Source organism: Marmota flaviventris, chromosome 4, assembly GCF_047511675.1.
Source record: "Marmota flaviventris isolate mMarFla1 chromosome 4, mMarFla1.hap1, whole genome shotgun sequence".
NCBI classification, from domain to species: Eukaryota; Metazoa; Chordata; class Mammalia; order Rodentia; family Sciuridae; genus Marmota; species Marmota flaviventris.
The window spans coordinates 136,164,748-136,191,780 of record NC_092501.1 but is presented as its reverse complement, the minus strand read 5'-3'; the positions used below and the strand labels follow the sequence as shown (position 1 = coordinate 136,191,780).

The window sequence follows — 27,033 nt, the reverse complement described above, 5'->3', positions numbered from 1 at the left end:
GGTGGTCCGAGTGATAAACCAAGTGAGAAATGAGAACTCTCACTGCATCCCCATGAACTGCCATGCATGGTTACTAGATGCATGCTCCATTGCTCCGAAATCGTTTCCTTCATAAGGGAAAAAAATTCTAAACAACAGTTTAAAAATGTGCTGTTTAAAAAAGATATTAAAATTAATGTCATTACTAGAACACATTCATGGACCCTCTAGGGGTTCCAGAATTATCCGCTGGGAAGCATTTTATCATCCTGAAAATGCACTGCTCAGGAGAACATGATGAGGAGCCTTAGAGAGCATCCATTAGAAAAAAAAAAGAAAAGAAAGAAACAATCTAAAGCCAGGCACTGATTCCTATATGTGAAAAAATTAAAGGATATGAGAAGTGAAATTATCTCCCACCTATCAAAGGCTCAAATGAAAAATAATAAAGGAGCAAAAGAAAAAGGAGGCAAAGAAAGGCAGCAGGGATGGTTCAGAGAAGGACCACCTGTGCATGGTGCGTGTGTCTTCCTTTGTGTGAAAGTAGTAGACCTTTTGTTCTGAGAGAGACTCCCAACCAGTGAAAGAAGGCAAACTCATGCCGGATGGAACTGAACATTTTCTCAGTGAATAGGAAACATTTTCTCGGGAGCCAGAATTTTCCTTTGATAATCAAAGTCATGAATGAACACAGGTGGCAGAATTGATTCTCTCATTTCCTTCTGGTTTCACTCTCCTGGTTGCTTTAATTTCCAGATGCATAGATATTAAAGATGATCAAAATAGGATTTGATTTATGTCACCTGATGAGTAAATAACAAGGGTATGCAAATTCCATCCCAAAGGATAAAAAAGCATAACAGAAAAATTAAATGTCACCTTACCTGAGAAATGTAACTTTCCTGGGGATATGGTCCTAGCAGTCATAAGGAAATGTGATCGTCAAAATTCAAGACCTACTGTTGTACATAAAACAGGAAAACCTCAGTTAAAGACAGAAGGTTTGATTTGTTTTCAACTATTGGAAGAATTGCTCAGATTTTTCCATTTTGTTATTGCTATTTTCTGTGGTCAGCTTTAGCTAAAAGAAATGATAATAAAACCCATGTAATAAACTTTTAAACCCACATAATAAAGTCCAAGAAAAGACAGGATGGATAAATATAAACCAGTTCCACTGGCTTTGAGAAGAGTCTTCTGTACATGATTCTCTCCCATGTAGCTACACATTACCAAAAATCCTTTGGTTTCTTTACATGGGAAGATCACCAAGAAGGAGGTGAGAAAGTGAGAAGGTGAGAAATGTCCAGGCAGCAATCTCAGGACCTCACCAACCCCAGAAATGTGCCTAGAAATGAGCCTAGGGCTCATTTGGTTCTCAGCCAGAGATTAGCATCCTTTTACATGGTGAGAAGCCTTACTGGTGAATAATTTTGGTCTAGAGACATCTTGGACCACCAGAGAAAAATGGGGACAAATACACACTAAACATGCAAACTTCTCTGGAATCCCAAATCAAGTATTCTTTACCACTGAATTTCAAAGGCACTCAATGGGGGGCGGGGTCAGTCAGTGAGCAGCATCTCCCCAGGTGCACCTTTACAGTACAGCAGGATATTAGAATTCACAGTGAGGTCTCTTTCCTTAAAAAGAGGGAAAAAGATAATTTTTAAAAGTCCTCAAAGATCTTGAATAATAAAGTGATGAAAAGACAAGTGGGAAAGTCTCCATGAAGAGGGAAAAGGAGAGATTATAAGATAATTGGATCTCGCCCAAGGAACAGACAATGCCCACGGAAACCATATTTATGAAAAAGCAGACAGATAGACAGCTTAAAATATGTTCATATCATTTGAGATTTAATCAGCCTATAAATGGTATTTTGGATCCTAACAAAGAAAGTATCACCCAACAGGGCACAGAGAAGTCAGGAATGAAGAAGGGACCTCTGGGGATCACCACTAAGAAATTAGAAGACAACAATTATTATTCCATCCTGCCATGAACATCAAGGGTTTTTATTTTCCTCTTTAGATACCCAAGCTTGGAATTAACTCAGAAGTGCCTTATATGCAAAGAGTGGGAAGACAATATGTGATTTCACTGTATTACAATTGGCTGCATAATCTTCTCTGCCGAGTTCCTTATGGTACTCAGCCCAGTGGTACCCAAGCTAAGCTGCAGACGTGAGACTGTAGCGAAGGCTCAAGGGATTCATTAAGTGAATCCATAATGATACAAATGACTTTGAAGGTAGATAAAAATTGCAAATGGAAAAATGAAGTCAACATTTAAAAGTTGATGTGATTAAAAATCAGATCAGTGCTTGCTGAGCTGGGGCAAGAGTGGCATTGGCTGCAAACAGGCATGAGAGAACCTTCTGAGTGAAAGTATTCTAAGGCCGAGTCTACAGAGTTATTAAAATTACTGACTAATATACTTACAAAAGGTAAACTTTATGGCATGTAAATTATACCTTCATAAAACTTTCATCAATTGTTTTTAAGTTCAAAGCTGACGAATTTTAAAATCCAACAATATTCTCAGCATAAAACTGTTGTATTTCTAGATACAAGTTACATTAAGAATCTTCTCTTTTAAAAAAATGTTCTTTTTCCACCGTTGGAAATGTAAATTTTTATGACAATCTAAAAAAAGGCCCTAGGTTTTTAAAAAATGACTCTAAATGGATTAATTTCATAATCACTAACAATCCGAATGGCAACCAATTTAGAAAGAAACGCTTAGAAAAAATCAAGAGATTTCATCAGCTTTCTCAACACTGACTTCTCTTTTTGCCAAGTAGTACATTCATGTTAACAAGCTTAAATTCTGACAGATCACCAGAATTTGATCATTTCAGAAGAAAAGTATTTTTAAACTCCAGTGGGCAAAGTTGATAAAGCTTAGAAATGGATTGTGAGCATTCTAACTAAAAAAGAATGCATGTGAATTTTTACTTAGTTCAAACATTTGAAAAACACCAGAAAGCATCAAGTACAGCATCACAGTTAAGAACATCCGTCAGCCCCAATCAGGTACAAATCATTCAAGCCAGTTACTTTCCCCTGTTTCTGCCCATGTAAAATGCAGACAGCAATATTATCTACCACATGATACCATTAATGTGGTTAAAAGGAAACAAGGTCCGCATAGGGTAAGCATTCAAAAAAGCTATCTTCTGATCTGTTCTGGTTGAAGTTGTTTCTCTGGGTTGGGCTCACCATATAGGGTAATTATTCTCTTTTCTACAAAACCTCACAGCCAGGGACACTCCAGTCCTTCACTGTCTTGGAAAGGCAATTAGTCAGCAGTGTTCATGCCGACTGCACAAAATGTTTCCAGCTGTTATAACAAAAAATATCTTCCAACTTCTGATTCACTGTGAAATGTGTTATCACTCATCTCCAGGCCTAGAACTGGTATCATATCCCGGAACCGGACTGACATACTTTTTTTTTTCAGCTGATGTCAAACCAAATATAAGATAAATGTGGCAAAGGAAAAGACACACAAGCAGGGTTCATTTACAGTGGGGTCATTAACACAGGCAAAAGAAGTGCCAGAGATAGAGAGCTTCAATAATTCAGACACACAGGGAAAGTCTCATTTTTCCCTAAAATAAAAAAAAGAAGAAGAAATACTTTTAAAATCTCAGAAGTATTGTGTAGTTATTGTTGCTAACTTCTCAAAATGAACTCATATTTCCTCCATTTTTCTTCTTTTTCTCTGGTGCTGCAAAACAGACTCATGTGGGTGTGAAAACCCCCAAAGTCAAGTTTTCATACATTTTGATAATCCTGTCAAGTTTTAAAAATAACTTCCCTCTCACTTTGACTGATGTGAGGAAGTAAACGGTGACTTTACGGATATGACTGCCAACACACCTCTATGGGAAAGTGCAGGCTATTCAAACTGGAGGCTAATACACTTATTATTTATTTTCAAGATTTTAAGTGTGCTATGGGCTTTGAGTGTGGGGACTAATTTTAATGGAAAGTTGTTTTACTGGCATATTGGTACATAAAAGTAAGCTTTTTTATATTATTTGAATTCTGAATACATTAGAAATATCATTATGTAAACTATTAAATAGAATTTGTCTTTCAGTTATTTAAAATATGAAGGCAATGCTGCCCAAGAGTGTTTGAAGAGTCACACTACCAAAGAGAGCAAGGTCATCCTCAAATATGATTAGCGTTATCAATCCATCTTTTCCTTATAGGAACACACAAGTGTGAAAATGCAAGTTTCTCCACCAGTGAATCCAGTAAGTCCTAAAAGGACATTCTCCCTTATAATTCTAGCACAGGGAATCTTTCCAAGCCTTCAGACCAGCTACTAAGAAAAAACAGACATTTCCATACCTGGCATAGAGTCTGGCATAGAGACCATGATTGATAGATATTTACAAAGCTACAGGAGAACAAGCACATTCCGAACATGAAAAGGCATTTAGATTAAAACAGTAAAGCACCATCTTCATGATAGAACCCACATGAAACTGTTGGTCCCATTTGGCAAAACCAAAGACTAGCCTGTAAATATCCTTTTGCAACAGGTCTTTGCTTTTATGGTTACTATTAACAATGAGCACTCTGCACAATAAAACAATGTATGAGATCCAATTTCTTCCAATTAAACATATCCCAAAGGCATCATAAATGATCTAAGATTCTCCTTTTCTTGTGTGGCTAATTAATATCACTAAATGCAACAAGAACTTAATAAATGAATGCATTTTTTTAAGATACACAGTGGCTCATCAATGTTCATAGCAGCTCAATTCACAATAGCTAAGCTATGGAATCAACCTTCAATAGATGAACAGATAAATAAAATGTGGTACATATACACAATGGAATATTACTCAGCCAAAAAGAAGAATAAAATTGTGGCATTTGCCAGTAAATGGATGAATCTGAAGACTACCATGCTAAGCAAAATAAGCCAATCCTAAAAAAACAAAGGCTGAATGTTCTCTCTGATATGTAGATGCTGAGTCACAATGAGGGCTGGGAGAGTGGAGGTTCACCTGATTACACAGGGGGAATGTGGGGAAGGGAGGGGAGATGGGAATAGGAAGGTTGGTAGAATGAATTGGACATAATTTTTCTACATTCATATATAAATACATGATCAGTGTAACTCCAATCATGTACAACTATAAGAATGAGAAGTTATATTCCATGTATGTATCATATGTCAAAATACATTCTACTATCATGTATAACTAAAAAGAACAAATTTTTTTTTAAAAGATACACAGTGGTTAAGCCTACCAATTTGACATGAAATACAAATGAAAAAGTAAAGGAATTTTTGTTATGGAATGAAATGATGATGTTAACAAGAAACAAGATGACCAACATGCCTGAGATAATCCTTTCATAGGCCATCCATCCTGGAAATAGTCTGAGAAATAGTAAGAAATTTTATTTTCCCCAGGACCATAGAGTCAACCAATAAACAGAATTAAAGCAATTAACTGGTTCTCCACATAGAGATCCCACTTACTACTGCTAGCGCTTAATATTTTTACTCCAAGTTGGATCTATAACTCCAGCGATACAGTTGACTTTTCTCATTCAAAAAAGTTCCCATGGATGGGGTCACTAGGCATTGTATGGTTGTTTGCAAAACCCTGTCTACCTAAATGGTGTGCAGCCACCACCGCCAATTGTCAGCTCAATTAAATAAGTGACTCTTTCTAAGTCTTTTAACCTCCCAGACTGTCTTAAGGAAACAGAATTCTGATTTCTAGGCAGTTACTTCACACCAGTTTACCACATCCATTGTTGTTCTCAACTGTCAAGTCTGTGATACATAAGATTCTTGGTCACTAACTCCCTAGGGATGTTGACAAGAAATTATCTTCAAAAGTTACCCCTCCATTTCCTGCATTTATTTAACATGACCCTATGTTTTTCTGGGCATCTTCCATTCTGAGGGTTTTCTCAAGCACAGGGATTATACCTGCCAACAGCTGAAGATCTAATAACAGATCCCATGAACAGTTTTAATGACTTCCACTCACTTCTGCAGAAGATTTCTAGAAGCATGAGGAAAATACTCAATTTGTGCAGCACATGGCAGGGAGCATGCAGAAAATATCTTAACAGCACACATATGGACCTTGTGGGAACTGAGTACATTAATCTCTTGCTCAGGATCAACATACCCAAGTGTGTGCTCATCCTTTCCTGCATCTCTTAACCTCCATTTATTCTCCATACAGGAAGCCATCCATCCTCCACTGAGGCTAGATTGCAGTAAGAACACATTTCATACTAATGGACTGGCTGCTTTCCAGAACACTGTTGCTGGCAATCGTATCTTGCCACCTGAGGTTAACACTGGTATCGAGAGGATGCTGATGAAATTGCTAAATCAGCTAAAATTAATGTTTAATTCCATCTACCGTGCAACAGCCAGACTTACCATCTTAAGTGGAGTCTGATGTTCCATTCATACTATTTGGTTTTCTGAGCCATCCATCTCAAACTTTAAATATGAATATAGATTACCTGAGAATCTTGTTGAAATGCACTCTTTAATTCAGTGAATCTGAGTGGAATATGACAGTCTGCATTTCCACACATCCCTGGAGGTATGACTGCTGATGTTCCCTGACCAATCTTTTTAGAAAGGATTCTAAGAACAGGGATGAGAATATTCCGAGTACATAACAGGATTCTTCACAATTTATCTCTGTTGTGTAACTAGTTATTAGATCCCATACTACTACTCTGAAAAAGCATCAGAAGTAAATGTCTAAGGATTGATAACATAGCTAACTTAGTGACAGAGTGCTTGCCTGGATGCAATGTGGCCCCGTATTCCACCCTCGGCACTACAAAAAATAATAATAACAATAAATAAACAAATAAATAAAGAAATATGTCTATGTAAAAAAAATAGTGCTTACCTTAAGTTATTTTCTTTCTAGAAGACATAAAATGCAATTTTATCATACTACATGCCAAAGTACATTTAGTTTATGGTCTTCTAAGAAGAGGGAAAAAGAGTATCTAATTTCAGATACTCCTCAACTTCCTAGAGGGTTACATTTGCTAACCCAGCATTAAACTGGAAATACCATGAGTTGAAAATGCATGGGACCCACCTAACCTACCACACACACTCTAGCTTAGCAGCACAGTACACAGTGGAGTCTTGGTTGTTTCTTCTCATGATCACATGGCTGAATGGCAGCTGAGGCCCTGCCACTGCCCAGCATTGCCAGAGAGTATCAGACTCTGTATCTGGCTAATCTCAGAGATTATTCAAATTTGAAATTCAAAGTATAGTTTCTCTTGAATGCATATTGCTTTTACATCATTGTAAAGTAAAAACAAAACCATGGGTCAAACCGTGGTAAGTCAGGGATCAAGTGAACACTGAATGACTTCTCAAGAATAAGCACTTTACATCCATTTGTTTCTCGTTCTGAGTTTGGAAATCTGTCTTCACACTCATTCATCTCACAGACAGGAGAAATTCTACAGATGAGTCTCAAGAGAAGAAAGTACACAGGGTGATTGGCTTCAGGGGATCTTACACGAGTCAATGAAAGAACAAAGTTAGAGAAAGGATGACTTAATACATTTCCCACACAAATATGCACATTTCCATGTGAAGTTACCAGCAAGAAACCAAACTTTACACAAAATAATATCTGAACTGCTGTTAAAAAGAAAAAGGCAACATAAATGGACCAAATTATGAACGAGAGCCACCTTGTCAATGAGACTATGGGTAATTTTTATTTATCTTAATATTTTCCCATTTGCTTAAAAATCCTTTATTGACTGCATATTAATCTTACAATGAAAAAAAGCCAATTAAAAATTAAATCTCCCATCTGTCCTTTTGTTTCTGGGTGATGTTGTTTACAACATAATTCAGATTTAATATTGGATTTTTTAAGTTCCATTTAATTTCTGGAACTGCCATCTTTCATTTAATTTAGTTTCAAGGATTTAAACTAATCATAAAAATCTGCTGCAACATATTGTATTCTGCCATCACGAACTCCCTTAAATCCTGTAGGTTAGTGTCTCTGCAATAATTGGGCAGATGCTTTTCATGAAAATCACTTATTGGCCCAGCACCAATTTTTAAATCCACGGAATGTATCGATCAATTCTTCTCTTTATTCACTGGATGTCAGGATCAATTCATCTGACTCAGATGGTAAGATTTTTCTAACAGAATAGCTATTGTTCCCCCCACAGGATAAAAATGCTCTCAATAGTCAAAATGTTCCAAAACGGACAGATGAGAGAGTCTTTCATGAAGCAGGAGTCCAACCTAGAGAACAACTGCCATGATGATCATTTTACCATCTGGGGTTACACTAGCTTCATTCACAGTTACACACCAACACAGCCCAGGGTGAGCAAGTCAGCTCCTACCTGACCATCACCTACATGTACTTTGCCAAATACTGGAGGTAATGTGCTAATGTAAGGAGGGTAGCCCATGGCTAACCAGTCAATAGTCCACTCGTGTGGTTGTCTAATCATTAATTGAACAAGCATTTACCAGGTCAGGATCTGGAGATTCAGAAGTCAGCAGGACACCTTCCTGGCTTTATTCTATAAAATCTGAAGGTGAAAACAGGCATGACAACTGGTTGGTATAGTGAAGAGTTGTGGGGCTCTGTACGTTGGACAGTAATGGACCCCAAGACAGGGAGCTGTCAATTCTGCAAGGGGAAGTAAAGAAATATTTCATAGACAAGGCCATCTTTGAATTGAAGCTTGAGAAATGGGTAGTTTCTTGCTTGGTAGAGTTGTATTGGTGATTCAGTAAAATTATACTGAATCACCAACGTAATGACCTTCAGTGTAGATACAAGCAGCAACTAGCTCAGTGCCAAGCTCAGAGAAGGTATTCAACAAACCCATTGCTGGAATGGGTTCCCATACCCTTAAGGAATGACTTGCACAATTAAAGAAGTGAAGAAAATAATATCTGGGTTGCATTCACAACTGACTGGCAATCAATGGGATGATTAAAACACCATCATTATTAGTCTGGTTATCATAGTTCAGTTACAATGGAAACAAAGCACAATGGCCAATTCCATATTCATGAGGTTTCATAACTACAAGTGTATATTTTTTCTGATGCTGGGGATTGAACCCAGGATCCTGAACATGCTGGGCGAGGTTCTACACTGAGCTACATCCCCATCCCTGTGTACTTTGAAGAAAGCCTGGAATACGAAAGCAGAAGAGAGAAGAACTAACATTTATAGAGGACCCACCATGTATCAATCTAGGGCCTAGACAGACTTTATCAACTAATTATCACACCAATATTATAAGGAATGCATTATTATTTTTATTTTAAAGAAAAGGAAAAATAGTGAATTTATTTTACTAGCCAAGGCTCATACATTCATGAGTAAAGTCTTGGTCTCATATACTGTCTCATTCCAAATTTCATGCTGTTGTTATTACAACTTGAAGTGTTTTCAAGTGAAACACACATATACAAAGGAAGATATGATTAGCCCATTATTAAGAGATTTTTAAATAATGAGTTTCCACGACACATTTAAAATAAGTTTTTTTTTTTCCCCAAAACAAAAGAACCCTTAGCTTTTCAGGTCACCAATAATTAGAAACTAACCACAATGCTAAGTTTGTCACATGTATTACTTAATTTAATCCCATGACAATTTATAAAGCAAGCATTATTATTCTTATTGCCATTATACAGAAGATGCAACTACAGATTATTATTCAGAGTTAACTCTTCCCAGTAGGAGGATAGTGTGTCTTATGCAGAGGACAGATTTAAACTCAAGTCTATCAGTCTATGAAACTAGCATTTTCCTCTGTATCATGTTACCATAAATATCTATGCTTAAATTATAGCATGGACTCCAAACTCTAGTAAATCATGAGGATAATTTAACATGTGCATAATAAGCAAATTTCCTCATTATAAGTAAACTCAATGTACAGAATTTTTAAGCTTTATCAGTAAGCTAGTGTATTAGTCATTTTTCTGTTACTATAACAAATACCTGAAGCAATCAACTTATAAAGAGAAAAGTTTTATCTTGGCTCACAGTTTTGAAGATTTTGTTCAGTTAATGATCGGTGAGCCCTGTTGCTTTTGGGACTTAGATAAGGCAGCAAATCATGGTGGGGAGCCTGTGGCAGAGCAAAACAACTCACCTCATGTCTGGGAAGTGAAAAAAAAGGAGGAGGAAGAGGAGGAGGAGGAAGAGGAGGAGGAGGAGGAGGAGCCAGAGTCCCACAATCAGAATCATTTCAAAGCACACACCCAATGACCTAAAGTCCTCTCACTAGGCCCCACCTCTTAAAGTTTCCAATAGTGCCAATTTCCAACAGATGCCAAGCATCTAACACATGGGCCCTTAGAGAATATTCAAGACTTAAATGCCTGCAGGTTGGGAAGCAAACTCAATTTTCCAGGCCTGAATGAGGAATCTCAAACTAGATTTTTCAGACTAAAACTGAAGCCTAGGCCCAGCTGATTTTAAAGTCTTATTTCTTTCCATTTTATTAACATGCATCAAAGGCCAAGTCATGGCTGCTAGCCTTTGCAAAAGTAGCAGAAGTCACTAGGAGGCAATCCCAAAGCCATCATAAAAAATGCTCCAAGTATCCTCAACATATTACCAGGAGGAATTCGGGGAACATAACTTCTGAACTCAGAATTCATGTTATAGAAAACTGACTTTTGCTAAAACTAACCAAAGCCTCAAAATACACATCCCTACAAGCACCCATAACTGACGACACTGTCAGAGGAATTAGGACTGGAAGAAAACAATTTGACTCTTTCACATTTGGAGGAATTAATATCTACATAAGGACACATGTGGCAGATTAAATGTGACACATTTAATCCTGAATATCAAAAGATTGCACCAAAGATATGCAATCTATTAGCATATTCTATTCTGAACGTTTTAATTCTCTAAAGGAAGTATCTATCATAGTTATTTTTGAACTCCCTCTTTTTTGAAATCAATTAAGATATTTCCATCGACTCCCAACTCTAGTAAATCATGAGGATGATTTAACATGTGCTCTGAGTTTTTGTAGAAATTTTTAATTTGACATTTTAAAATATAAACTAAATTGCTGATATCAAGTTTTATTTATACCAACTATAAACAAAACTAAAATGTGTTACATTCACTTTTATAACACAGGTAATGTATCAACTCATAATGGTAAAACTTTTATAAAAAGAATAAAAGGTTTACATGTGCTTACAAGAAGTTTGAGCTGTCATAGAAAAAAAGCTCTATTTTTAGAAAAGGAAAAATGTCACTATCACTGACAGCTACAAGAAAAATAATCTCCTTTTCTGGTCCAAACAATTCCAATCACATCCTAAAATTCCTTACTTTTTATTTAGAAACTTTTGGTTTTCATATTTTCTATGTTCATCAACTGTTATAGCCAAGGTTAGATGTGGTAGCAATGTTTATGCTTATTTAAATTGTAAGAAGACATAGCCAAAATTCTCTAAACTCATGTGCATCAAATTATTTGCATAATATATTAAATAATACATTAAAACACAAAAGAGATCATTTTGTGTTATCTGATTCATAAATTCCTATTGTCATTACTTTTTTCCTGAATTCCAACAAACTCAAATTCTAATGACCTAAAATGAATGGCTGTAATTATGATTCATTTACAGCATCTTTTGGTGTTTATGTTTGGAATAGGTAATAGGGATTCAACAATCAAAAGATAAAGAGAAGACATAAGTGATTAATTTATGGACACTCACTGATTTCCTTAACATGAAGCTATCACATCTGTTCTCAGTTTACCATCTAAATCAGTTTGCGAGTACAGCAGTCCTCAATTATCTGTGGGGGACATGTTTCAAGGTTCCCAGTGGATGCCTGGAATTGCAGGCACTCACATATACTATATATGTTCTACATATACTATGTAGAGTTCTATATATACTATGTTTTTTGTTTCTCTATACACACTTAAGATAAAGTTTAATTTATAAATTAGGCACAGTAAGAAATTAACAATAATTAATGATAAATAGAATAAACATAACAATGATACTGCAATGAAAGTTGTGTAAGTGTGCTCCCCACCCCTATTAAAATGTGGAATTTTCCATTTTATATTATCTGATGATGACTAACCTTGGGTAACCAAAACCCTAGAAAGACTATACTTCAGTTGAGTGAGTTCTAGAATTTTCCATATTAGGAAAACACTAACTGTTTGCTCATGTGAACATGATAGCAACGGTGGAATTTACAAAGTGCATGACCTACATGAAATGTCTATGTGATTAAAAATATAATATCCCTGACTTTTACCCCCACTACTACCTAAGTATGCTGCAATGTTGTCTAGATTTTTAGGGTCAAACGGTAAATAAGATGGGATATGTTGTATTGTCTACTTAAAGAACAATCTAATTTAGCATTACTTCATTCCAGAGGGAAGGAGGGATCACTGGGCAGTACCTTATCTTTGATCTTTACCATATAAATTCCCTGCTTAGGCATTCACAGTTCTAAGACTTGCTGTTCTTTATGTTTCTAAGGAAGGACTCAATAATCACAGATTTAGCAGATTTAGCAGTTCCAGACAGCCAGATTTGCTTTTCCATAAAAGGATTCAGGAGATATGCAAGGGTATCTTTGCAGCAAATCTTGTACTTTGGGGGCTTATTTTAATCACTTAAAAAATAGTCACACTCCAAATGACCTCTGGGAGCAGCCACTTGGCAGGGTGAGTGAATAATACAGAGCAAAGCCCCAACATCCTGACACACGTGATGGCAAGAAAAGAGACTCTCAGGCTCAGACTCCACAAATCCCCTCTGATATGGAGAAAGGGGACATGATTTTAACCCTGAACTAGCAAATGCCCTTTTTCTTAGTGTGTGTGTGTGTGTGTGTGTGTGAGTGTGTGTAGGGGTTTTAATCAAGACCAGATAAATAATGCATGACTGAAAACAAGGCACTGTAAGTATTTCCTTGGACTCCCAGCCATGCCAACCAAGAGCCTGATTACATGTTGAGCAGACTCATATACACTGCGAAGAAGGGGAAAGGTTATAGCAAACCTCTTACTTCAGTGTCCCTGAATGAAGAATAGAATTGAAATCATTAGAAAAGACTTGCTCACAAATAGGCTACTCTGTAGTCAGCACATTCTGTCATCTTAAAGCTTCTGCAAAATCCAATTTGATGCAGCATTTCCAATATGTTGATTTCCTTTAGGTCAGCTTTAAAAATCTCAAAAAAGTTCTGTAAGATGAACTCCTGGGTTAGGGCTTCATGCAAACCCAAGAGGCAATAAGCAAGGAGGCCAAGAGCTGGTAGGAATGAGGGAGGGCATCATGTGTTCTATGCCCTTCAGGGCACATCTCCTCTGGGTAACGTATTAAACAGTAGGCACAGGCTTTTATGGTTCCATTGTTAAAAATCTCAGCATCAGCAGTATCTATACCGTGGATACAACTGCTGGCTGCCTGAAGGCAATGGGAAAAACTATTTCTGTTTCCATACGATCCTCACCACCCACTGACCTAAAGTAATTAAGTTATTCTGTTTATCCCCCCCCCCCCATAGTACTGGAGATTGAACCCCAGGGGCACTGTATCACTGAGGTACAGCCCATCCTTTTATTTATTCATTTATTTATTTAAATTTTATTTATTTATTTATTTATTTATTTCATACATGACCATAGTGGAATGTGAGACTGAGTCTTGCTAAGTTGCATAGACTGGCCTGGAACTTGAAGCCCTCCTGCCTCAACCTTTTGGGTAGTTAGGATTACAGGTGTGCACCACCACATCTGGCTCAAGCTATTAATTGTTCAAGTAATTCTATTTTCTCAATACAAAAAAAAAAGATGCCTTAATTAGCTTATTCAGTGTTGGAGTTTCCACATTGTTTATGAGTTTGATACAAGGACTCAGTTAAGCTATTAAAAAAAAAAAGGCAGGACAAGATGATGTCCTGCCTGTAATCCCAGCTGCTCAGGAAACTGAGGCAGGGGTATGGCAAGTTCAAAGCCAGACTCAGCAAAAGCGAGGCACTAAGCAACTCAGTGAAACCCTGTCTCTAAATAAAATACAAAATAGGGCTGGGGATGTGGCTCAGTGGTCCAAGTGCCCCTGAGTTCAATCCCCAGTACCCCCTGACCCCATAAAATGATGATGTCCTATTGGCAGCTTGTGGACCCCAGTGCCACCATGGATAGAGTAAGATGCCATCCCACTAGGCAGCCCATCATTCCACAGGAAAGCTTTGAGGAAAACGGCTTATTCTCCGAGGCTCATCAAGCCCCAGTCTTTGCCAGGGATGTTAATTCTACTCTAACTTACTGCTTATTGGACAGATTTCTCTTTTGAACTGAAACAATTCTAAAGAGTCCTGGGGTCCATGGGAAGCATTTCTGTTCTCACTGTGAACCCAAGCAAAAAGTCTTTATGTTCATTCTACTTTATCAGCCAATCCCTCTGCAGCTGTTTTTACTACTCCTGCTATGAAAAGAGCATGCTATAATAGAAGAAAGGCCACAACAGCAAACTGTATGCTTGATAAAAAATGAACAATCAAGTACAACAGCCAGCAGAATGACTCCAGGGAAAATAACATTATATACATACTTATATGATCAGAAAAGAGTCAAATAATATTCCTTGGACAAATTACTCCTGCTGTAGTTTGGATTCTGAAGGTCCCCCAAAGGTCCATGTCTTAAAGATCTGTTCCCCAGGTTGGCACTATTGGAAGGTGGCAGAATGCTTAAGGGATGGAACCTAATGGGAGGTCTTTAGGTCACTGAGCGCTGCCGTTGAAGGTCACTGTGGGACCCCTGGCCCTTCCTCACGCTCTTTTACTCCCTGCCCTGAGGTGAATGACTGCTACTCACCATGTGCCACTGCCATGATGTGCTTTCTTTCCACAAGCCCAAAGCATTGGAATCAACCAATCACAGACTAAAACCTCTGAAACTGTAAGCCAAAATAAATGTTTTTCTCTTTGTAGGTCAAGTATCTCGGGTTTCTTGTTAAAGTGTCAGAACACTGTCTAACATGGTGCCCTTAAAATCTCACCAGGCATGGTGGCACACACCTGTAATCCCAGCAGCTCAGGAAGCTGAGGAGGAGAATCACAAGTTCAAACCCAGCCTCAGCAATTTAATGAGGCCCTAAGCAACTTAGCCAAGACCCTGACTCAAAAAAAAAAAAAATTAAAAAGGACTGGGGATATGGCTCAGTGATTAATTGTCTCTGGGTTCAATCTCTGGTACAAAAAGGAAATATATATATATATTTATTTATATGTATATTTATTTATTTATGTGTGTGTGTGTACGTATGTATTTATTTCCTCAGTACCTTTGTGTGCTGCTTAAACATCTCTGTGGCAATCCAGTGTTTTCCAAGAACTGGAGTAAGACTGGTTCAAATTCTACCTTCACCATTTATGTGTAGTCTTGGACATGTTTTTAATAAGTTCTGTGCCTTTGTATCCTCATCTGATAAATGGGAATAATAATCCAGTTGCTATAAGGATTAAATGTGTTAATACATGCAAAGCACTCAGAATGATGCTTAATAAAGCTATTATAGTCACGATAGTACAAAACTGATTTCACATGTATTATCACAGTTGATCTCATAAGCACTTTATAAAACAGCAGTGATGGTTTTATCCATGTTTTGTTGGTAAGCATAATGAGGCTAAGTTACTTATATCAAAAAAAAAAAAACCATAAATAATCTGTGGATGAGCCAAGATTTGAATCCTGGTCTGTTGACATCAAACGTAGGATTCTTTCCCATTACACCCAATTATTTACACATACAGCACAGCAAACATACCACTATAAAATATTGACATTAGATGCATTCAGAACATAAGGGAACAATTGAGAACACACAGTATATACTCTAGGAGTTTATTCTTCTGATAAACATATTAACTGATCAGTTCATGTAAAGACTAGCTAGAGAAGTGAAAGCTGATTTTTAGACTCACTACAATAGCAATTTGGAATCCCGAAAATTCTGAAATGGGAGGAGGAGGAGAAAGTCTCAACAAAATGTATTCTTCATTCTAAATTTTACTTTTGATGAAAACAGATACATTTTCATCTTGAGAAAATACACGGAAATGCAAAACTTCAGAATGGTGGAATAAATCCTCAGAAAGGGAACCAGAGGCTCAAATATCTTAATATGCAGTTTGCCATCTTATTGCTACTTTAATTCACGGACCAGCAGTGGACTTTGTAGTCACTGATATATTGATGACATTCAGGCTGTAGCTTCTTAGATCTACAAGACAGAATCTTAACACTAGAAATCCTTATCCACATGCAAGTGTTATGAGACAAGCAGAAGATTGGTCAATATAAATAAACAACTGGCACATATTCCTTCATTCCTAATGAATTTGTATGAGTTTGAGCATTTAAATGGATCCCTAGGGGAATAATTCTTTCATGACTAACACTCTTCGTAGTATTAGCATCTATTCTAATTCATTAAGCTTAAATGTGTTAGCCTTCAAGAACTTGCATGAGTCTTCTATTTAAAAAGATCAATCTCTTAATTTACGAATCCAGTTTTGATTTTAAGATGAACTCCATATACAAATCATTCAAATTATCCCTCATAATTAAAAAAGGCATTTTGATAGTCACATTAAAAAAATAAACTTCAAGCAAAGATAGAAATGTTAAAAATGATCATCTTAAACAAGACACTGTTAAACTATGAAAGACTAGAAATCACATTGTACATTTGATCAGTGTTTCTTTTTTTAATCAGTTCACCATGGGTTCTGTCAAATCTTTACAAAAGTCTCACAAGACCCTGAAAGCTAATACCTCCTTTCTGTTCATCTCACCTTAAAATTCCCACTCATCAGGGGCTGGGGAAGTAGCTCAGTTGGTAGAGTGCTGGCCTTGCATATACAAGGCCCTGGGTGCAGTCCCCAACACCACAAAAAAAAAAAATGCCATTCATCCATGTGGATAGATGTGTATTTCACAGCTAAAGAAACCTCCCTTTCATTTTAATTGTGAAATTATATTTTTAATACAAGATACATAATATTCTAGATATGTGCACCCTAAAGCCAACAAGATGATGATATGTCATACCTGAGACTTATATTGTAAAATCTATAATATTTAAATAAGTCTCAGTGAACATTCCTGAAACACAGAATCATAAGATATTACTTACATCATTTACCTCCACATCGTACATGCCTGAGGCTCTACGACTTAGGGCAAAATTGAAAACACATGACTGAAAAGCATCATTATGCAAAGCAAATGATACTGAAAAAGTAGAAAGCGCGAATAACCATTGACTCTTCAAAGACAGATTTTATTCTGTACTTTGTATCCATGATTAATTCTTCCCAGCACAAACCTTGGTCCAGCTTGAGATCAACAAGCGCATGCTTGCTGGGTAAATGACCCAGGTCTCTGTGACTTGAGCAAAATGCATGCTTTGGCTCCCCATGGTGTGGCACACACACCCCCAACTCCCTGGTTGGTCCCTGTGAAGTCAGAGTCCTACCCAGACCCACCCTTACCTGTTTGCCATCCAAAGTGTACAGGCGTTTCACCACTCCGGAGTCCAGCTTGATGGCGTCGGTTATGTCAGTGAGGACCTGCTCAAAGGAATGAGCTGTCTTCTTGTTCAGCAGAATCCTGACAGCTTTCCGCGGCTTCACTCCACTCCTGATGATGGTGACCAGCTTAGGCCGAATGAAATCCTTATTCTCACGCACCTCTGAAGGGCTGCCTTTGGCAGTAGCCAGTGAAGACACTGCCCGGGAAGCTGAGGTGGTCTTGACATTCACTGACCAGTTGGGGTTCACATTCTTGGTATACTCCAGTTTCTTGAAGGGCTCTATTGAGCCGCACACATAACTCTCTCCTAAGAAAGAAAGAAATAGATTTAATCGACACTAAGCTAAACTTATTTCTTTTTTTCCTATTTTGTCTTTGGTTTCTCTTTTTCCACTTATCGTCAAAAAAGAAAAAAAGCTGCAACTTTTCATACAATACTGGAGTGATTAATACGGAATGAAAAAGAAAGATTTCTGACTTCTCATCTGGTTCTCTCAGCAACAGATTGGAATCTTGGAAAAACAAAAAGTATTCCTCCTTTTCTTTGTCTTGGAATTAGTGACAGAAATATTGTTTTGCTTGAATCAGCCTAGAGAGGTATGAAATTGAACTCAAAATAGAAAATATTTTGGGGGACTTAGGGGTAAAAAATGTGTAGAAAATTTCAAAATCAGAGGTCTCATGCTACCTGAGATAATTTAAAATCTGAAAGTGAATCAAACACATCTTCTTAAAATAGTTATGAATTTATAAATGTATTGAAGTATATGCTAAACATTCCATCGCCAAGTAAAATTCCATAAGCAAAATACAAAATAATTCCCCTTCCTTTTCAGCCATCTATCTATTCACTGCTGATCATGGTAACCATATACACTAGAAAGTCAATTCATATTTGGTGTAAAAAGGTTTAGAAAATATTTACCCTACACACTGTAGCTTCCTAAACTGACTCTATAATAAAAATAGTTAAATTTGTATTTAAAATGACTCTTTAACATTTTTTTTAATTTAAAAGAAATACAATGACTCTAACACAGAATCTTTAAATGAAAATACTCAGGCTGTTAGGATGTGGATAACACACAAAAGAAACTAACACATGTACCAAAAAGATGAAAGTTATATAATGGCTGTTCTAAATACAGATTTCATAAAGTTAGGTAAAAGCATTTTGCAATTGAAGATTTTATAATGGATTTTTTATGTGTTAATGTCTTTATAACCAGGAAAAATGCTTAAAAAGCCTACATAATTGCAAGTAAAGTGACCTAGACCTCATCTAACACAACCCATTTACTTTTATCTAAATCCTTGGTCTATTTTTAAATTAATGGTGCAAGCATGCAGGGCCACAGAATTAAGGATCCACATAAAAATAACAGAACCAGTGTTTCAAAATTAAGAAAGGATAGCTACATATTATACATTTATTTTGAAATTTTTTTAAAAAATACTTCATTCTAATGTATTACATATACCTTATGCATCACCAGAAATTGCACATAACAGTATAAGTTAACTAACCCCCAATCCCTGGCAGAGCATCACTTGTCCTAACTATGTTTTCATCAGGATTTAAGTAGATAGCAAAAATATATATGAGAGTGCTACAACAGTGGCATTTTTTAATGCTCGTTGGAAGAGGATCAGGAAGCTACAGTGTGTAGGGTAAATATTTTCTAAACCTTTTTACATCAAACATGAATTGACTTTCTCGAGTATATGGTTACCATGATCAGTGGGAAAGAGGTAATCAGAAATTTTAGTTCAAGACTTGGCCTCTCCAAGCATGTGACCATGGACAAGTCCCTAGATGTCTGAGTGGTAGTTTGTCTGTAAAATAAAACCTCACTGGGTTTTTATGAAGGGCAAATTAGATAGTAGAGGGAATGGGGATATAGATCAGGGGTAGAGCACTTGCTATCTTATACAAGGCCCTAGGTTCAATCCCTAGCATTGGGGAAAAAAAAAATTAAAGTAGAGATCAAAGTGACTTCAACTAAGGGGAGGGGAGGGGAGAGGTGGGGAGGGGGGAGGGTGGAGGATGGGAAAGGCAGCGGAGCACAACAGACACTAGTATGGCAATATGTAAATCAATGGATGTGTAACTGATGTGATTCTGCAATCTGTGTATGGGGTGAAGGTGGGAGTTCATAACCCACTTGAATCAAAGTGTGGAATATGATATGTCAAGAAATTTGTAATGTTTTGAACAACCAACAATAAAAAATTTAAAAAAAAAAGTGACTTCAACTACACATTGCAAGTGAGAATGACTTGAAGTGGCATTACCCTAATTGTGCATAAGCTTGAAAGGAAAAGTAAAAACTAAATTACTAAAAATCATAAGCAGGTCTTATGTTATTAGTTACTAATTCTTCTTAAACATGGTTACCAGTGGATATCACATTGGACCCACCTCAATGAGAATGTCCCTAATATTCCTCCCCAAAAGTACAGAGCCCATAGCATCCTGGATAAGCCAGCAGTTGTCACAGTTCTGTGCTAACTGAAGATGTGCAATTGTATGGTTATTTGTAAGTTTTGCACACTAAGGTGATTGCTAAAAGCACAGAGGGGTTGGCATCTCAACAAAGAAAACTTTTAACTTTAGAAAAACAGTTGAGTTAGAAGAGGGTGGAATTTTAAGAGTGTAACAATATTGAATGGACTTGTTGGGGGAAAAACACATTTTTTTACATAATCTTAGATAAAGTACACTGAACGTCTTCAGAACCACTATGATGCATGTAGATTGGACTCAAGCAACAAAAAATAAAATAAATAGATATTAATCTGTGCTGTAACTGTGAGTTCCCCTGCCTTCATTGCCCACTAGGGTGGGAATCATGGAGAAGGATGTGAGGCTCCAATAAAGGATGATGATGGGCTAAAGGAGGAGGAGGAGCTGCCATCAAATCCAAGATCAGACACCACATGGTGCTCAGTCATCTAGAGTTTGCTCCACTTTTCAGAATTTCAGGAAAAGCTAGCATGGATAGTGTTCATTGACTGTGCAAATAAATTTACAACAAAACTATTTGGCTCCACATTTTTACTTTTACCTTAACAGTAATTTTGAACCTCTCTCTACCACTGAAGATGTGGTCTCTACCTTAACTCAGTTAAGTTAAAGTTGATTGTGTTTCCTGATTTTATTTTTTAAATGAGCTTTTCAAGCTGGGTGAGATGTCACACCTGTAATCCCAGTGACTCAGGCAGCTGAGGCAGGAGGATCCTGAGTTCAAGCCAGCCTCAGCAACTTAGCAAGGCCTTAAGCACCTTAGCAAGACCTGTCTCTAAATAAAATATTTAAAAAAGGGTTGGGGATATGGCTCAGTGGTTAAGTGCCGCTGGGTTCAATCCACAGCCCCACCACCACCACCACCAAAAAAAAAAATAAAAAACACTTCATCCCTCAATAGCTATAAGAAATTTGTTCCAGGATCCCCTGAGGATACTCAAAGTCTATACCATTTTATACTCCTGTTACTTGCATAGAACCTAAGCATACATTTTAAGTTATCTCTAGATGACTTGTAATACCTATTACAATGTAAATGCTATATAGGTATAGTTGTTAAACTGTATTGTTTAGGGAATAATAATAAGAATCAAAAGTCTGTATTTCTTTAGTATATATGCAATTTAAAAAAAACATTTTAAATCCATATTTTCATGGATGTGGAACCCACAGATACAGAGTGATAAATATAATATGCTAATATACATGTAATTATAAATTAACAAATATGATTATTCTGAATGGGAAGAATATATATAGTCTTGGTTTAGTCAAACAGCTCTGGATATCCAGTGTTTAATCTCTTAGTGAGACAAAGAGTTAAAAGATAAATTATAACCCTGTCTAGAGAATTATTTATAGGTTACATTCAAGTCTCAACATGAGGTATGCATAAGAGCTATTCCAAAATTATAAAATAAAATAAGACATGATTACTGTATCACATTCCCTCTTATATACACTAAGCCACCCCAAATTCTTGGCATAACTTCTACCGCAATAATAAAATAAAAGTGAATGTATCTATAAAACCAAGGTGTATTTGATCAAAATAGCCCAAAATTTGCTTTAATAGTCTTCCAATACTTTCTATAGGTGAAGTTAAACAAGGATGGCAAGATTGCAAAGCTCTTAGATCGTTTAAACGAAATATTATAAAAATCTGTTCAGTGGTGTTACTGGAAATTACAAAACTGATTGGTTATCATATGGCCAGTTTGGGTTTGTTTGTTTTAAGATATGATCTCCCTGTGTTGATCAGGTTGACCTTGAATCCTGAACACAAGTGATCCTCCTGCCTCAGTCTTCTGCATAGCTGGGTCCGCAGATGCAATGCCACCAGCCTGGAATACGGCTGGTTCCATTTTAGTTTGTTCAAGCAAAAAAAAAAAAAAAAATCTATGATAAGATGGATCCCCCACTTGAAATATAATACTCTGGGTGTCTAAGCCACCCCAACATATGATAAGAACAGCAGATACAGCATCTGCCAAAATTTTGGTAGCATTTACAAAGGCCAAAAGTTAATATTTGCTTTTATGCAAGGAGATAGAGAAAGAAAATGATAACTACAAAAGGTAAGGAAACAAAACATGAATTTATGTTTGCATCCATCCAATACCCTCTAAAATATCAATTTAAAAAACAGTGATTTCTTCTCTGAGAAATTTAAAAATTTTCAGGAAGTTCAAGGAAAATATTTTTATAAACAGATTATATTTAAGACAGCGAAACATCCATGGTTTTGTTTTTTTTAATCACCTATGAATGTTAAAGTTATTCTATTTACCATTATTTTTCAAAGGAGGGGAATAAATTTTCTCTAATAAAGTTCATTATAAAAAGCTTACAAAGTTAATTCTAACCTTACCATTAGCTCCCATTTTTTAAAAAATATCTTTTTAGTTGTTGCCATCAACAACTTAATTTGATTTATTTCTATGCGGTGCTGAGAATCAAACCCAGAACCTCACACATACTAGGCATACTAGGCAAGTGCTCTATCACTGAGCCACAACCCCAGCTCTAGCTCCAATTTTTAAACTATAATATTTCCATTTTAAATAAGTTCTCTAGGCACCATTGAAAATTTTTGGTAATGAGGTACTAGTTCCCTGGTTGATCCAGGGAACAGTAGCTATGAAGAAAATCCTTCACAAGACTCCATATTGGGGGATTCTAGAAGTTTGTCCCATTTCCCCTTAATGCTGGAGTTTCAATGATTAGGAGCTGTGACTCACAAATTCTAGTTCTGACATTACTTGGCATCAGCTGAAAATGATCTAATTCCCTCCCATCCTTCATATTACTAAAGGTGGTGCCTCTAAAATACTTTTAAGTCTAAAATGTGGCATGTTAAAAAGTATCTTAAATGAGAGATATCCGCAATATATTTCATTTTCCTAGAATATAAATTTTCTTATTGAAAACTCTGGCAATTAAATTTCACTTTATGAGTTATAGCAAAATTTAGAACTCAGATATTGAAACTTTTGAAAGTAAACTGAGTTTAATTACATGAAGAATTATTTACAGAATAAAATATCATTGCCTGCCTTCTGGACACGACATTTTATGAGCCAAGTCAGATATGCACAGCAACATTTCCTATCTACCTGGAAGGCAACAGTTTAAGGAAATGATTTTCATGGTGCTATAAAAGGCAAGGAAAAAGATTCCCCAAAGGCACTTATGGGTTATTCTTCCACAGAAGTTTTTCATAATATAATGGTATATAAAAATAAACTTACAGAAAATAAATGTGAATACTATGTCAGACCTGTGGGAAAATGTCAACTTCTCAAAATCAGATCAGAAAATTCACCAGAAAAACACCATGAAGGAAAAGAAAATATGACATACATTTTGTTTTGAAATTTAAAACAAATACATTTGAAAAGTAGAGAGACTAAAATTAAAAAGGGATAAAAAGACTGGGGACCTATAATACATCAATGGCTTAATATAATTGCAAAGCTTATTATAATTTACAAAAATACAAGGTTCTAAAATATATGGCAAAGGACAAAAACAAAAACAAAGTAGATATAATAAATAAGCAGAAACATTAAATTAATAAGAATCCTTTTGGAAACAACATGACAAAATGTATTTGGGGCCATGAAAATATTGGTATCTCCAACCCATAATCTCATTGCTAAGAATTTCTCCTAAGAAAATGACAGAACAGAAAATAACAGAATTGAAACAAGTATCCACAGCATTAACAATCTTCTAAATTGTCAGTAGTAATACAAGAATTAGCCACTCTGGGTAGTGAAAGAAACCTAAACCACAAGCCTGTCCTCAAGAACTCAGAAAGCAATACATGTATATGAAAGGATTCCATCACAAGGCAGCAAGTGCTAAGTGCTAAATAAGTGGTATGGGCAATCCTAATTCAGAGAAGGAAGTCACTTTCCACTTCCCACCATACTGTCAAAGAGGAGATGGAATTCACACCCACCTTGGAAACAAGGATATGATTTCCATTGGTAGAAAAGAGAGAGGAGAGCAATTCACATAAATAATAATAATAATAATTATTATTATTATTATTATTATTATATGCTCTATTTCACAATATAGTAAAGACATAGTCATATTTTTTCCTCAGAAAATAAAATAAAATTATTTCCTTAAACCAGCAAGTTAGATAAGCCTGCAGTAGTCACTATAGTTTCTATGTATGATCAGCCTGGGGTGTTTATAGGACACATGGGCTACAGTGTAAGGAAAGGCCAAAGGTGGACTATAGGGGATAGAAGTCAAGATACCATCTTTATAATAGACAAGGAGAGGAGCTGAAGAACTGAACTTTGCATATATACTCTAGGGATGGAGAGCAGTGGATGGTACCAGCAGTATTCCAGGCTGGTGGCATTGCATCTGCAGTCCCAGCTATGCAGAAGACTGAGGCAGGAGGATCACTTGTGTTCAGGATTCAACATAGGGAGATCATATCTTGAAACAAACAAACCCAAACTGGCCATATGATAACTAATACACTATAATAGCAGGTACAATCAATAGAATTGGCAAATCGGTTAGATGTGGAGCCCCAAGAGAATGTGCATCAATGATGACACTGAACCTTCTCTTTTGGTCTACTTTCCATACACCACAGTGGGTGAAATAAGAAGGTGAATAGGTTTGGATTAAGTGGTCAGGATGCAAATTAATTTGACTGTAATTTCACCTGTAATCCTCACCATCAGATTTATACTAAATTTGAGTACTTACAGCCATTTGAAGATTTCAAGCAAACAGTAAATAATACAATTCTGGAGTTTGGAAAAGAGATGGATGTGGCAGCTATAACCAGGGGAATGGAAGAAAATGCTCAGGGAAAATGCCCATACCCCATTGGAAAAAGTTGAAATCCAGGGTAAGAACAATATTTAAAGACAGCCAACTCCACTGCTATGAACCCAACACGAGGCAACACATCATGGTAGAAGGATCCAGAGGAAGAAAACTGCTCAGCTCACGGTGAGAAAGTGGCATGTAAGTGTGGGAGTGGGGGTGTGGGGGCTTTGCTACAGGGAAGATGAACCCTTCCAGGGCATGCACCCAGGGACCCATCTCCTCTATTCCTGCCTATGGTTACCATCCAGTCAGTCCATTCAAACCAGGATGGACCTATCCAGCTACAGATCTCATAATCTAATCATTTTATTTCTATTCCTGATTAACCGGAGCTTTGGGAGGATACCTCCTATCCAAACCATATCAACTTGCAACTATCATGCTGGGCTGGGTGGACTCCAATGGCTCCACCATTCCAGAGGCTTGGGATGTAAAATAGATATATTATAGTGTATACCGCAGTCTGGCTGGCACAAATAACCGAGCAGCCACAAAGCCTTGTAGGTTCAAACAGCAACTGTTTATTCCCGAACTCTCCCGGGCACTCTACACACACTTCCCGGGAACACACTGCCTCCACCGGGCTCCACGCGCCAATTCTCTCAGAACCCCGCGCAAGAACTCAATGGGAACTCCAAAGTAGCAGGCGCCTGAGGCAGCAGGATCTGCCCCAATCCCAGCAGGATCCGCCCTAATCCTGGAGCCATCCTATTCCCAGCAGGATCCACCCTAATCCCCCAGCCGCCATAATCCCAGAGCAGGGTCACCTTTCAACCATTCCCTCTGGCAAAAATGCCAGGCGTCATTCTGACTAAACTGTGGCTCTCAACAAGTGTAATGATCCTAGTGGAGTGGTTGAAACAGAATTGAAAGCTGAGGAAATAGAGATAGAAAAATGCAGATTTTTTTAAATTGTAGAAGATCTTTTGGTTTGAGAGGTCAGCAAGATCAAGGCAAGAATTGTTTAGATTGTGAGACTTGTATGTCTGTAAAATGAGAGGATGAGCATGGAGAAGCTAGTGGTGGAAACGGTTATTTGAATGTCTGCATGTAACAGATCATGTTCTAACCCATTACATTTCATCTGTAATCCTCAACCACAGCCTCATCAGCTAAGTACTGAGATGCCTCTTATCATGGAGCCCACTGAGGCACAATGACCTGGGTAGCTTGCCATCGGTCATATAGACAGTAAAGGTGGAGACAAGATTCAAATATAGGTGGTCCAATTCCAGAGACTGCATTTTTAATCATGATGCTATACACCCTCCAAGGAGGGTACTCATCATACCCTAAGACAGGAGAGAAGAGAAGCCCAGAGATAGGAGAACACAAGAAAAGAGAATAGCTGAGCTGCAGCTAGCAATGCTGTGTATATCAGTGGGTTATACGACACAAGCCCAGATGGGAGGAAGGGGCAGCAATGGAATTGCTGGGACGCACATTAAAAATTATGGGCCATATTCTAGAAGTAAAGAGAAGAGACGTTATTAAGCCAAGGTGCAACACAAAGTAATCTATTTGTGGCCAGACTTATAGACAGGAAATCTGGTTTGAAGACTATTGTATGTGACTTGTGTGAATCTGAAAGGAGATAATCTGAGACAAACTGAGAGGAATGGAAAAGAGGGGTGAATATGAACATGTTATAAAGAAAAGACAACTAAACTATGTATCTTTAGCTTAAGACCCCTATTAGAATAGCACAAAAAAGAGACAAGCATCTAGTATGAAAATACTGAGTTAATATTTCATTTTTTTAACATTTTTTGCATTTTTCCAATTTTTCTACAAGGCTAACTGTAGAAAAATTTATCACTCATTCAGACAAAGAAAGTGTTACGCTATTGTTAAACAATAACGGGGCCTTGAAAGCTATAATAATGGTGATAGGGAGGAGAAAACAAATTGAAGAAAAGTCTCGAACAGAATCTGTAGGATTTTCTGGCAGTTTGAATTTGAAAGTTAAAAGAAGGAGATGTCAATTGAGGTGTGTTAATGTAG

General features: G+C 37.0%; 1 protein-coding gene and 1 pseudogene across 2 annotated transcripts in view; both read right to left on the bottom strand.

The window, feature by feature from the left end:
* LOC114087255 (DNA repair protein RAD51 homolog 3 pseudogene) overlaps positions 1–8,465 on the bottom strand; it is a 36,369-nt pseudogene extending 27,904 nt beyond the window's left edge.
* Dclk1 (doublecortin like kinase 1) overlaps positions 1–27,033 on the bottom strand; it is a 320,710-nt gene that overhangs the window by 281,267 nt on the left and 12,410 nt on the right. For both annotated transcript variants that reach the window (XM_034636480.2, XM_034636488.2), the window contains exon 3: positions 17,594–17,940. In XM_034636480.2, coding sequence (XP_034492371.1) covers positions 17,594–17,940 — 347 coding nt within the window. The remainder of the gene's footprint in view (positions 1–17,593; positions 17,941–27,033) is intronic.